General features: G+C 33.9%; 1 protein-coding gene across 1 annotated transcript in view; it reads left to right on the top strand.

The window, feature by feature from the left end:
• Positions 1–5153: 5153 nt before the first annotated feature.
• The window catches only part of LOC136828393 (uncharacterized), a 76047-nt gene continuing 66200 nt past the window's right edge, over positions 5154–15000 (top strand). Inside the window, exon 1 of the mRNA XM_067086416.1 lies at positions 5154–5250. Coding sequence (XP_066942517.1) covers positions 5240–5250 — 11 coding nt within the window. The 5' untranslated portion in view covers positions 5154–5239. The remainder of the gene's footprint in view (positions 5251–15000) is intronic.

Here is a 15000-nt window from a genome sequence, read left to right as displayed (position 1 = left end):
CCTCGTTAGCATTCAGAATTCTGTTTCTGCTTCTGTGTTCCCTGACTCAAACATTACATTCTTGTAGTTTAACTTAAGTTTATTCTTCTTCCTTTTTTTTTTTTCGGGTCGGCCCTGGGCTAGATACGATCCTGGATTCTCCTTTAGCCCCTTGCTCTAGAAATATCCAGAATTTGCATAAAATCAATTTAAACAAAAATTCTCTTATTTGGACGGACATCTTAATATAAGCCAGCATTATTATTATTATTATTATTATTATTATTATTATTATTATTATTATTATTATTATTATTATTATTTGGTTTGTTATTACTTATTTTAAGTTTTATTTGTTCCTAATCGTGTTAACTCTATGCATTCAAACCTATTTTTTCAATATTCATGTTCATTTTCCATTTTCCTTACGTTCCATTCTCTGGAATCTCGCTGATTTCATGGAATTTGGCTTCTTCCATGAGACTGAAAACTCAGTATGAATTGTAATGCAATGTTTATGATAAGAATACTTTTAATACTTTTTTTCTTAAAGTGGTAGGTTACGTATTAAGTTTCCAATATCTATTTGGGGGAATTTTGGAAACTTACTGTTCGACGCGAAGAAGGAAAATTATAATAATTTATTTAGTGCGTAGCTATCATCAGAGACCCTGCCGCAAAGTTTTATTTTATTAGATCTGGAAAATAAAAAAAAGAAAGAAAACTCAAGCATAACTCTTCCCTTATCTTCATGAAAGAATTGAGGCTAAGACTCATATCAGCCTCACTAAAAAAAAAAAAAAAAAGTTAGATTAAAACAAAAAGCCACTTCCAAAAAGTGTATTAGATGACTTTATGGACTTTATCCTTTTCAGTCGAAAAGGATAAAGTCGATCTATTACACTTTTTTTGGAAATGGATTTTTGTTTTAATCTAACTTTTTTTTTGAGTGAGGTTGATAAGAACCTTAGCCTTAATTCTTTCATGAAGATGAGGGAGGAGCCATGCTTGTGTTTTCTTTTTTCTTTTTTATTTTCCAGATCTAATAAAATAAAAGTTTGCGACAGGCTGTCTCTGATGATAGCTACGCACTAAATAGATTATTATAATTTCCGTTCTTCGCGTCGAATAATCAGTTCCCCCTGAAAGGGCGTGGGATAACTTACGTGGAAGTGCAGACTTTTGCACTCTTCTGAGAATTACAAGGCTTTGTTTTTAATTCTTGTAAGTGAATTCACGCAGGCGTATCTTGATATGATTTTACTTTTCGGAAACGCACTTTCGTGGAACAGCGCTCAGAATGATTTTGTTTTGATATTTTTCAGGAGTTACTCGTAAGTTATTTTCTCAGAAGTTATTTAGCTGGGCAGCAATTAAACATTAAACTAAACGAATCCAAAAAGTCTACAGTACCTAGCAAGATTGTATCTCACACTGGATTGAATGAAATAATTAAAACTAATTCGTTATCAGAGAAATGTGTCAGAAAGGTGAACAGTACAGAACATTATTTCAAAGCAGAGCATTTCGTAGATAAGTCGGATACTCGAATTTATTTTTCCATAGAAGATTATTCCAAGGCGGCATTCAACGAACTTATGACAAAAAAATGTGCAAAAAGTTTATAACTGAGCCCCAAATCCTTCCCTACCGGTGATGGCAAATCACTTCTTAATGGAAAAAAAATGAATGGCTCCTTCGAGCACCACTTCTCATAGTATGCGTGCAACTTTGCCGTACCAGCAGGATCGAATATTCAGTAATGTCCCTCTTTGAAACCAACGACACTCACACCAAGGCCTTTGGCGTGCGTTACTAGGAGACAGGACTAGAAACCGCTAATTGCACTGGAGTGTTATTGAGTCCTTGAAGTACAGAAGGTTAGGGATGTCAGATTTCAACACCTGACAGAAGTCAAGAATGACCAGATTCTGATATGGGTTTGATTTATGAAACTGAAGTTATCAAGTCGAATAATTGGGGCACTTAATAGAGTGAAAAGATGGAGTGGGAGTAGTTGGACAAGATGAAGAAATTAGAAAATAAAGGAACTGAACTACCAGGTTCTAAAGGTGGGAGAAAACCCTACAGTTGCGTTAGGTAACAGTTAGAGACGTAGGACAGCAAGATTGAAGAAAGGAAGTGGGAACGGAGGTAAAGTAAATGGCTAAAAAGTGGGTGAAGCTAGCAATGACTACTTTGCACCACGTGAGGTGCACTGATAGCACCCTTCCCCACCCCACTCCCCCTACGGGGACAAAAGATGAGGAATGTCAGAGTTCAACACTGGATAGAGAACAAGAGTGAACAGATTCTGATATGGGCAAGTGAAAAAAAACATAGGAAAAGTGACAAGGAGATGGTATGTATATTTCTGACTCTTCTTAAATTACCTTATTTAATTACTCAGTGATTACTTGTAAACGAAGTCGTTCCTGAAAGATTAAGACAAAATCAAGTAATCTTCCTTAAGTAGGAATACCATTTACTTGAAAATGTTCAGGAAGAATCTTGGTGTAAAACAGCGAATTCCAAGGTACGGTTGCTGGAACCTAATCTTGCCATCTTCGAATGCAAATGGCATCATTTTCTCATAAGATTGGATTCGTTATAGGGAAGGGAACAGTAAAAGATTCAATACACATCAGTGACGTATATTCAGACCCATAAGGTAAATTATATATTCTTGCTTTAACATTGAGATAGTCCGTACAAGACGGCATGAGAGAATGAAGCAGATGTTAGTAATTTCCCAAAATTCCTCTGTGGTATTCCTTGAAAACTAGAGGTATATATGTATATATATATGTATATATATACAATATATATATACTATATACTATACAATATATAGATATATATTATATATGTATATATATATATATATGTGTGTGTGTTTGTGTGCGTGTGTGTATTTGTATACGAGTATTTATTTAGGCCCAGAAATCATTTTGATGAATATACCATATGATTTTTAGATTTTCAATAAGCAAGTGTCAGTGCTAATTAAGAAAACCAAAACTATTTTCAATTAGCAAGTGTCAATGCTAATTAAGAAAAGTAAAAACTATTTAACTTAGATATGATTGTCCGCAATTTTTATTCCATTTCATGTACAAAAAAGAAAAAAAAAATCTTTAAGATATCTGGAGTTCAATACATAACAAAGTACTATATAGAAAAATAACACATTAAGATGTAAATCAGTAACTACAGACATTACTGAGAAAATTTCTCAGGTTTGAAGAAATTCTTGTGAATGTAGCCTACCATTTACACGTAAATTTCGGATAATGAACGCAATAAACTTCTGTAAATATTCGCCAGGTGGAATAATGGGAAATACCTTGTATCCTAATAAGAGAAAATATCCAACAAAGACACGGGAAGAATACTCCCATTTCCATATGCGTCGCAGGGTTTATGTTCGGAATGCTTGTGTGTCATCAGAGAACTACGAGAGCAAAACATGAAAAAAAAAGAAAAAATGTGCGATATCGAAGGGAAATTTGTCCTTCGGTTAAACCGGGCAAAAATAATTTCATGCATATGACAAAGAAGTTCGGGCATAGCCCACACAGGATACTGTTCACAAGGTTGTTCTCACACACACACACACACACATATATATATAGATATATATATATATATATATATATATATATATATATATATATATATATATATATATATATATATATATATATATACACACATAACATATATATATATATATATATATATATATATATATATATATATATATATATATATATATATATATATATATATATATAGGACCTGTCCTCCACTGGCTGTCGGCCTAAGAAACACTTGATCAGCGCCTGCCCTATGAGCCTCCTGAGTCCCAGGAGGACTTTAACTTGATTATATATGTGTGTATATATATATATATATATATATATATATATATATATATATATATATATATACACTTATATATATATATATATACATATGTGTGTTCACATAAACACATGCACAAACACAGTATCACACACATACAAACATATATATATATATATATGTTGCGTGTGCTCCCACGCTTGCATATGTGTGAGAACTCACCGTTAATTCATTTATGCTTTTGCATAATCACTTATACCGAGATAGAAAAAATATCTTTTTTTTTTACCAATTTTATTCAAGGTAGATTACCATCATCCAAAAAGTGAAGTCCATTATTACACTTTTTCTGCAGTGAATGACTTTGTTTTGGGCAGTTATGCCCGTCTCGGTCTCTTTCCCGCTCAAAAATGAATAAATAAATGCCCAGGGTTTGCAAGATGCATAAAACTCCAAATACTATTGTGTCCGAGGAAGGAATGTTAATTCCTATAGTTATGGGAGGGGAATCAATAAGTATATTTTTATCTATATTAAGTATAATTTTATCATTAAGTATATTTTATCTATAAGAGTATATTAATATCGCTAACAAGTGTCTTGTTTTGCAACTATAACAACATTAAGCTTTTAACTTATCCGGCAGTGTTAAAAGATAATTTTATTTATGTAAACTAATAGATACCAACCTTTCTTGCGCAATCTCTCCCAATTAATGCAAACATAGACTTCATTAAATTGTGAACATAATTCGGGTATCGGTATCATTACGAAAAGTACATTATGACACTAAAAAAATGTTCAGTAAATTTAATATACAAAGTAGGGTTATATTAAGAAAAGAGATTCCTTTCCTAGATAGGATAGTCAGCAGTTATCGAATTCTTGATGCTTTACGTTCTCTGTGGCAACGGTTTTGGGCTCTGTTATTGAACTAACATTTACAATGACTAGATTCTTAGAACTAGGGTTCAGCATATTTGAAATCTTTCGCTGGTGTAAAAGTAAACTAGAAGCAATATACTTTTTTCGTTATTTCTTAGATAGCACATAATGAAATATGGTACTATCGACCGTTCTTATGTGGCGACGTTTTATTTGCAAGGAGGTGCAATTAGGCGTTTTCGTATTCCGGTTCAGACATAAACTGGATTTTGTGTCTGAGATATTTTCGTGAAAAACTGTGTGTGTGTCCTCTTGCTTGAGTGTAAGGTAATAAATATTCAGTTTACAACACTCACAAAATATGCTTGGGTAATTATTTCAAACTTCATCTCTCGGCAGCGCCCAGTGTGTACGATACTCTTTCCCAGTGCATTCTACTCGACTTTACTTATTATATAGCCAGGGCTGAGAGGGTTCAGGAGGCATTGTTCATTAACATCCCGCCGTCATGGGAGACAGGTAGGTTCCGTGTTTTTGATATTCATGCACTTTACTTAACACGTTATTTTTCTTTACTTGGTTCGTACAGTGCGTAATGACATTTTATAATTCCCCTGGTAATGTGTTTATTGGTAGTAGCAATTGCTCTTACATGTGTTGCCGCAAGGTGCATATGTTGCACCTTGAGTAAAGTTTAGTGTATGGCTTTACTTCAGTCTTTATGAATAGGTATGCGAATGAAGTAATTTCAGTTTACATATGAATTATCAGTATAAAGTGAGCAAAAAATTTAAGTCACTTATTCGAATTGTATTCATGTTTTTAGTGGATGTAAGTTTGAAAAAAATAGACCAATAGTCTCCTGGTTACATAAGGTTTTACGCCGAAAACGATTCTTTCAGGCACTGGGTGCGCTTGATTTTTGTGAAATCATGCAATCTCTATATGATTATAAATAACCGTTACAAAATGAGAATCAACAATTCCCTTTGGAAGATGTATTGGGCTTTTTTACAAATCCATTTTTGTGAATAGATGTTAGTTTGATGTTACTGGACTAGACCTAAAATTAAATTATTACTCTCCCGGTTGGACTTTATATTGTTTAAATTAGGTTATCAGTTTGAATCCTTCAGTCCAGTAGTAAAAGTTAAAAACACCATGTCTAGAATACATTTATGTTTATGCTCCGAACCCAATTGCCGAAAAATTGAACACATCAACCCTTCGCATAGTACCATTTTTTGTGCTTGGCGGCCGTTGGGCAAATGAGGGAGAAAAAAGGTTTACCTGTTTAGGGTCAGGAGGGTTCATAGATGTTATATAACCTTCCAGTGTCATTGTGTACAGATGCGTCTTCCCGCAGATGTCTTCTCTATTATAGACTTGAGGGATAATCAACATCACGTTTCTAATCAATTGACACTACCACTAGACCTATGAATTATAGGTTTGACGTTAAAACTGTTTTTTTTTTATTCTTTAAAGATTGAACTAAGGCGGAACGATTCTATTTCCAGTTAGTTTAGCGTGCATTTTCTTCAAGAGTTTTATCGTGACGTTACCCCAAAGCCAAGTCAAAGTCCTTCAAAAGAAGGCATCGCTTACCCCATACAAATTTATCGAAGACGTTTCAGCGGTTTCACAAATCTTAATACTGTCAAAATTGTCAACAGTCCTATAACTTTGAAAGCACCGCTGCATGACAATCAAAACTGATAACAGCAGAATTTCATAACTTAATCTTAAATGAATATTTAGGCCTATCTGTTCCGTACGGTACTCACTTGCAGTGAAAGGCTTCAAAGAGAATGCGTCTTTATCATTGTTGTTATTTAGTTGCTGCCACTGTTTGGTATTTCCTCATATCTTTACTCTGCTAGATCCACATTTTTCTGAACTTGTCACTCACCCCCTTTACCCTCCTCTCCTGTATAGAAAAAGTGGTTGATTCAGATCCAGTTGTCCATATTTGTGGTTGTGTGCGTGGTTGTTTTGCATGTGTGAGTGCGCATGCAAGGTTTGTTTTCCTTTTCAGCGAATATTGAAGCGTATGCTCATACAGTGCTTAGACTGAGATGTTTTCTTTAGTTTTGAATAATTGATATAAAGATTATCTGCAACACTTGTAGACTATAGACTATAATTTTACAAGGTAGAAGAAAATGATAATGAGTGGCTCTAGTGCTGTGTTGATTTCATAGCACTCCAGGAGAAGAAATGTATCAAATATGACCAATTTAGTAAGGAAGTTACGTATCTTTTGGTTATTGTTGTACTGAAACTGAAGAGATATACGCTCTCTGCTTACAAGGGTATGTAAGCAGTCATTCATTGTCTTCTATAATTGCAGTGATTTGAGAAATCATTCGTCGTCATTATCATAGTTTAATGAATTGAGGCAGATATTCATCACAGACTCGACGATTTTAATCTCGATTAAACATTGTAAACATTAAACATTTAGTGAATTCGGTATTTGATTGGTCTAATGGATGTAAATAGCAGCCGTCTCATGTGAAGTGATTTACATACTCGTTCGGAACTTGTTTCTCGCTCTGTTCTGCCTGGTTCGCCAGAAGGTTACATTTGAGACGATTTCTAAAAGTATGAGGAACATTCATTTAGAAACTAAAATGAAAAATTGGGACGATTTAAATGGGTGCTTCCCAGACTTTTCATAAAGTCGGACTATGAGACTAGGTCGCTTAAATTTTTTTTTTTTTTTTTTTTAGTGTCTGATCACATGGCATTGTACAATTAAAGTAGTAAACGGCAAGTGTTTTTTTTTTTTTTAGTATCTGGTCACATGGCATTGTACAATTGAAGTTTTAAACGGCAAGTATTTTTTTTTTAGTATCTGGTCACGTGGCATTGTACAATTAAAGTTTTAAACGGCAAGTGTTTTTTTTTTTTTTTTTTTTTAGTATCTGGTCACATGGCATTGTACAATTGAAGTTTTAAACGGTAAGTGTTTTTTTTTTACAGGAATATGGAGAAATTTTCAATAGTATATCAAATTGTAAATTTTTGGGTATACATAACTGAAAAAAGAAGTAAGGCATTTAACCTAAACGAAGCTAACTTACGGCTTATCGTAAATCATTATGTACTGTATACCATCGCTGTCATACTTGAGACCAAAATTTTTCCCGTTTTTTAATATAGCAGCCGTCAGAAATGTAGATCATTTATTATAGCTTATAGTAGCGAGATATAGGAAAAATATCCTTCGTGTATAAAAGTAAAATCTTTCCTTCTTAGAAAGATTCATTTGTACATGGGCTGATTACAATAAGTAAGAATTTAGAAGCGTTTCCTCTGTGGCACTTTGCAATTTTGGGTTCTGCGTATATCGTGTATCTGCTATGCATATACGTTCGTATGTGCATATATATATATATATATATATATATATATATATATATATATATAGAATGTACTGGTACTGGTCACTTTTACCAGATACATATGTAATTGTAATAGCCACAGTTCGAGAAGTTAAGAGGGCATTGTGGTTATACAATTACATATATATATATATATATATATATATATATATATATATATATATATATATATATATATATATATATGTGTGTGTGTGTGTGTGTGTGTGTGTGTATTATATATATATAATGTACAGTATGCATGCATGTGTGTCTGTGGGTGCGTGCGTAAATGTTTGTACATGCATCTATGCTCACACGTACTCAGACAGAGAAAGAAAATGCTGACATACTCCATACCTGCTAGACTTAGGGGAAGAGGCGGTTGTTGGTCAACACCCTCTTAAGCATGTCCGATGGCAGTCACCCAAAACTGATCATCCACACCCTCCGGGTGATTCCTTGGATCAGGTACATTTTATAACCTTCATCCGTCCCACCCGGTCAGGGGTGTGGATGAAGCTAGAGGGTTCACCCGAGGCTTCGAGACACCAACCACAAAATAATTAACGTTTACGTTCGGAAATTGCAGACGATTTTGACGACTCTTTTCGGTCAAAAGGATAAACTGATCTTTCAGTGTACGTAATCTTGCTCCTTTAGCTCTCTGGCCTAATTTTAGGACTACCGCTGCTCGCGTCAGACGCCTAGCCGTAGTTGCAAGTACATTAGGATATTCCCCTTTTTTTCCTTTTTTTTTTTTTTTTTTTACCAGTTTGGTAGAACACCAAAATGGCTCTTTGCCTCTTTATGTATTCAGTTCAGTCGGTGCTCGCTCTCTTGTATCCTGTGTTCAACTGTACAGCACTTTAGCTTCTTTCTCTCTTTCGAATCTTTTTAGCAATGTTTTGAAACTCATAGTTTTAGGATTCTTTGCTTATGGCAAAGCAAACCGTTTGTCATCTATATATCTGTATATCTATCTATCCATCTATCTATGTCTGTCTATCTTCTATCTATTTTTCTATCTGTAAATCTATCTATATGTATGTGTTTAAGAGAAATGAGAATTACATGCAAACGAGTGCATGTATATACGTATATATATAATTATATGTATATATTATATATATATATATATATATATATATATATATATATATATATATATATATATATATATATATATATATATATATATATATATATATATATATATATATATATATATATATATAGCTTTGGGTATTTGTAATCCAATTCAGTTAAGAGTTAGTCTTTAGGTCTTTGAAATCCAATTCAGTACTCAAGTTACGTCTTAGATGTTAAATGCAATCTACTCCATCTGGGACAAAATCTACTAACCGAGGCCTTGGCTACTATGCTAGCAAGAGGAAGGAAACCGGATATCATTAGATTTTTTGCTGAAATTTGCTGCTTTTTTATCCACTTTTTGTCCTGAAGAAGAAAAATGGCACAGAGAGAGAGAAAGAGAGAGAGAGAGATGGAAACTTTGTATTGCTCTGCATTTATCCAATTTTTATCCAAAGCTGGATTTTTATCAAAAATTTTTATCCAAAGAGAGAGAGAGAGAGAGAGAGAGAGAGAGAGAGAGAGAGATGGCGAACATGTATTACGCTGCTTTTTATCCAGTTTTATCCAAAGCTAGTTTTTGCCGTGGAAGGAGATAAGCTCAGAGAGAGAGAGAGAGAGAGAGAGAGAGAGATAGCAGCAAGCATGTATTACGCTGCGTTTTATCCAGTTTTATCCAAAGCTGGTTTTTGTCGTGGAAGAAGATAAGCTCATGCAATAGAGAGAGAGCGAGAGAGAGAGAGAGATAGCAAGTAAGCATGTATTACGCTGCTTTTATCCAATTTTATCCTAAGCTAGTTTTTGTCGTGGAGAAAATAAGCTCATGCCAAAGCGAGAGAGAAAGACAGAGAGAGAGAGAGAGAGAGAGAGAGAGAGAGAGAGAGAGAGAGAGATAGTAAGCATGCATTAATGTGTGTATATGTACGTATTGAAAGACCCAAAATAACAGCGTGTCATTTCAAATGCGGCCACTTTGCATTGTAAACACCCGTGACGTCATCCCTGCCACACTGCATCGCGAGTAATCACCTTTTCATATTGGCGCCGCCTTCCGCTTAAATGTCTATTTACGAACCTTTTAATCGAGAACTTCCGGTTTTTGTTTTCCCGCGATGTTTCCGGCATGGCGGCCAAAGGTCACATGGGAATGTCCATCTTGTCCCAATATGCCATGAAATATTTCTCAATTCGTTGTAGCCTGAGCCAAAGGGCACCTTAGGGCAACGTAGTTTCAACCAAAGGGCACCGTAGGGCAACAGAGGCCACATAGGAATGTCCTCTAAGTCCTGTGGAGTTTTTATTCGTAAGGTCCACAGTTCTCTCTCTCTCTCTCTCTCTCTCTCTCTCTCTCGATTCAGGAAATATCAGAAAACTATCAGTTTCACGTACCAGTCTTCTATAATTTTTGGTATATAATTACCTAGCACGATTTGCTTGTCTTGTAGGATAACGGATTTTGATTTACTGGAGTCTTATCATAAAATACGGAAAAAATCACTAAAAATCACAGTACAAACAAATTAGTATTACAGTATATTAAACCGATCCAAGAGTGCTCGTAAATCTTCAAAACTTTTTGGGTTTGTTATACACCGTTTAGCCTTGTGAAATTCGAATTGGAAAGAGACGTATTCTTTTTCCTTTCAATTTTTCTATGTGAAGGGCGATAGAATGGGCTACCCAGTGCCCTTATTTAGCTGACGAATAAAGGGAAAGGAACAAGGGTTACACCTGACCTCCCAAATACGCCTCGCGAAAGAGGAAAATTCTACAAATGGAAGTGTTGCGGAACATGGATTGTATCTCGAAGTTTGATATTGAAAGAAAGAAACGTCGAATCGTCGAGCAAATATTTATGGTTGCTTGATAAGTGCATACTGTATAAGAAAAGGGTCTCTATATCAGCCTCACGGAACAGGGGTCAAAAGAGTACCTGTAGCAAAGGTACTGTAAAATGATGGTCTGAAGAAATACATAATTCAGTTCCAGAGGCCAACTTGGGAGCGATATTCCAAACAAGAGCGGATAAGGACGATGTAAATATTCCACTTTCTGAGATAAGGAAAAGAGTTTATCAAGTCGAAAATAAACAGCAAATGAGTGAGGAAAACACTGAGCTGCCTAAGATATGTTAGAAGTAATACGAACGCGCGAGACACTGATAAAAGAGAAGTGTTGACGACGACGGTCGTTAGAAAGAATAGAAGATTGTTAATGGGTATTTTTGGTACATTAGACTATCAACAGTTATAACCAGGTTCAGAAATACTTTAGAAGTCCTTCGCCCCTGGTCATAACTTTGGTACTCTACTCTACTGTAAAAGAAAGCTATTGAGATGGCTTTGTCCGTCTGTCCGCACTTTTTCTGTCCGCCCGCAGATCTTAAAAACTACTGAGGCTAGAGGGTTGCAAATTGGTATGTTGATCATCCACCCTCCAATAATTAAACATACCAAATTGCAGCCCTTTAGCTTCTGTAGTTTTTATTTTATTTAAGGTTAATGTTAGCCACGATCGTGCGTCTGGCACCGCTAAAGGTGTCAACAACGCAGGCAACCACCGGGCCTTGGCTGAAAGTTTCATGGGCCGTGGCTGAGAGTTTCATGGACCGTTACTCAGAGTTTCTCACCATTATACGCTGTACAGAAAACTCGATTGCGCATTTTTTACTTGTTTACAAATGCAGTTGACTTCACGACTGGAATGGAATTCGTAGCCAGTCCTCTTTAAATAGACGATGAAACTGGCATTTGGACTATTTTTGTTTATCGTGAACGTTTTCTAGTTTGTTGACTTTCAACGTTTTTATAGGTGAATAACCATAAAACTGTTATGTTTAAAATTTGGATGCCTCACGATGTGTGGAGAGGTATTTTTGTTTATCTTTTATGAGAGGGAATATATTCCATCACCTCATTTATATATATATATATATATTTATATAAGTTTGTTGAATTTCAATCATGGTTGCCATTATAATATACTATGGTATAATAATATATAATATTTCATGTTAGTTGTTTGTAGTTATGTTTAAAACTGTGTTGTATGATATATATATATATATATATATAAATATATATATATATATACATATATATTATATATATACAATATATATATATATATATATATATATATATATATATATATATATATATCATAACCTAATGCAGTTTTAAACATATACAGACAACTGACATTATATATATATATATATATATATATATATATATATATATATATATATATATATATATATATATATATATATATATATATATATATATATATATATATATATATATATATATACAATATATAATATGTATATATACATATATATATATATTTATATGTGCATATATATATATATATAATATTTGTGCGTGTGGGTATGTGTGTGTGCACTGTAGAACTAATACTCGTTATTCGAGAAATACACTGCAAGAAATCAAAGGAGGCAAATAAGTGAGAAATGTTTGACGAGCGCAAAAAGCGTGGGAAACCTTATCGTCGAAGTTTCACCCTCGGGGCGGAATCGGAAGACAAAGCGTATCAGACGTCTCGGTCAACATTAATATTCTCTCTCTCTCTCTCTCTCTCTCTCTCTCTCTCTCTCTCTCTCTCTCTCTCTCTGTATGGCTGTGTGAAAGTTTGGGTCACATTACATCGCTATAGTTCGCTCTTCTTATAACTTTGAAGAGTGCCGGTAAGGTTTAAGTTAAGTTACATCCATTCGATTCCAGATACATAATAATGATAATAATAATAATAATAATAATAATAATAATAATAATAATAATAATAATAATATTATTATTATTATTATTATTATTATTATTATTATTATTATTATTATTATTATTATAATGCTAAGAAATTCTGAGTCTCGTGAAAAACAGTTTGTGTAATAGAAATCCACAGTTATATAGTAAACTATATTAGTATGTAAAATACAAAAGCGAAGACTTGAACACCTGATAAGTGTTCCTCGTCAGTGTTTAACCTAAACACTGATGAGGAACACCGTTCGGGTGTTCGGAAGTCGTTGCTTTTGTATTTAAATGGTGATATAATTTGCTATATAATTGTGGATATTCATTACAAAATAATAATAATAATAATAATAATAATAATAATAATAATAATAATAATAATAATAATAATAATAATAATAATAATGTTGAAATAAATATCAGTCCTTTGCTGCTCATATTCATCTTCAGTAGACACTGGCCCCGAATAACGTCAATAATTTCGAATTTCTCTAAGCACAATAGGATCTTGGAGGCAACTAAAAACTCTGCATACCTCCATAATCGCTAACAAGTGACTAACAAGAGGCAAAAAGCACTTGCGGAGTGCTTAGAAAGTGCTTGTAGAGTTTTTGCCAACATGCTGGAGATAAGTGCTAAGTGCACCTTGTCAAGAGATTTCTATCGGTTGATTATTGATTAATGATAGTAAAAAGAAACAAAAGGAAATAGATTTTTCTATAGAGTATCCTGTTATAGAATTCTTGGTATGTGGGGAATCATCTTTAATATTACAAATATAATTTAAATTATCATTACTTAATGATCTAATTGTTATTATTATTATTATTATTATTATTATTATTATTATTATTATTATTATTATTATTTTATTTTTATTATTATTATTATTTATGGCGGCTGTATTTTTCAAAATACAAAAATGGTTAAAAAGGGAGCCTTCGACCGTTTGCTATTATTATTATTATTATTATTGTTGTTGTTGTTGTTATTGTTGTGGGTGTTGTTGTTGTTGCTGCTGCTGCTTCTAATATACAGTGGAATGCAAGCGAAGAACATCCTTCAAGAGACAATGCCTGATAATAATTGCGCTTGACAATTCGCGACCTTGGCCGACAGCCATTCATCATCGGTTATTTCCTATCATCCCTATCATCATCATCATCATCACCATCATCATCATTATCAGTGTAAAGAGAGAAAACTGAGAACGGAGAGACATAAAGAAAACGAACTAGCCAAAAAAAAAAAAAAGCGATGTTATGATTTGCCCAGTTCGGCTATCCATTTTCTTGCTCATGCGCAGTTCACGCAAGCAAGATCGTGGAAACGGAGCGATGTTTAAATCATGTCGGATGTTCCACTGGGGTATCCTGGAATATGTCTTTGTTATCTATTTTTACTGTTTTTGTGTGTGTTTTTTTTTTTTTTTTTTTTTGGAGGGGGCGGATCTCGGAACGATGTTGGCCGGAGGTTACGTATTCAGACGTATCTGTTTGTTGGTCCTGAAGAAATATCGACATATGGAGAACGGTCGTGTTGGATTTTTTTTTTTTTTTGGGGGTCTAAATTATGCATAAGATATCTCAAAAAGTTCTTGATAGCTTTCGAGGAAATATGAGAAAGAGAAGGTTTGAGCCCTTAAGAAATAAGAGTGAGATAGATCTACATTTAGGTTGTTATGTTTTTATTGTTGGAAATATGTACTGAAATATGCACTCTCCTCTAGCTTCCTGTTTTCCTATTACTGGTTCCGGTTAAAAGAAAGGCAAAGCCTCAAATAAACTGAAGTTATTTCATCAGTAATGGAATTCTTATGTGTTTTTGTAAACACTCGTTAGACCCTGAATATATTGGGAAGGATTTACCGTATATTTTATAACATGAGGAATTGTGTTCAGACATTTTGAAATCACTGTATTAATGATGTGGCTCTCTCTCTCTCTCTCTCTCTCTCTCTCTCTCTCTCTCTCTCTCTCTCTCTCTCTCTCTCTCTATATATATATATA

Source organism: Macrobrachium rosenbergii, chromosome 42, assembly GCF_040412425.1.
Source record: "Macrobrachium rosenbergii isolate ZJJX-2024 chromosome 42, ASM4041242v1, whole genome shotgun sequence".
Lineage (NCBI taxonomy): Eukaryota > Metazoa > Arthropoda > Malacostraca > Decapoda > Palaemonidae > Macrobrachium > Macrobrachium rosenbergii.
This window is presented reverse-complemented; position numbering and strand designations above follow the sequence as displayed.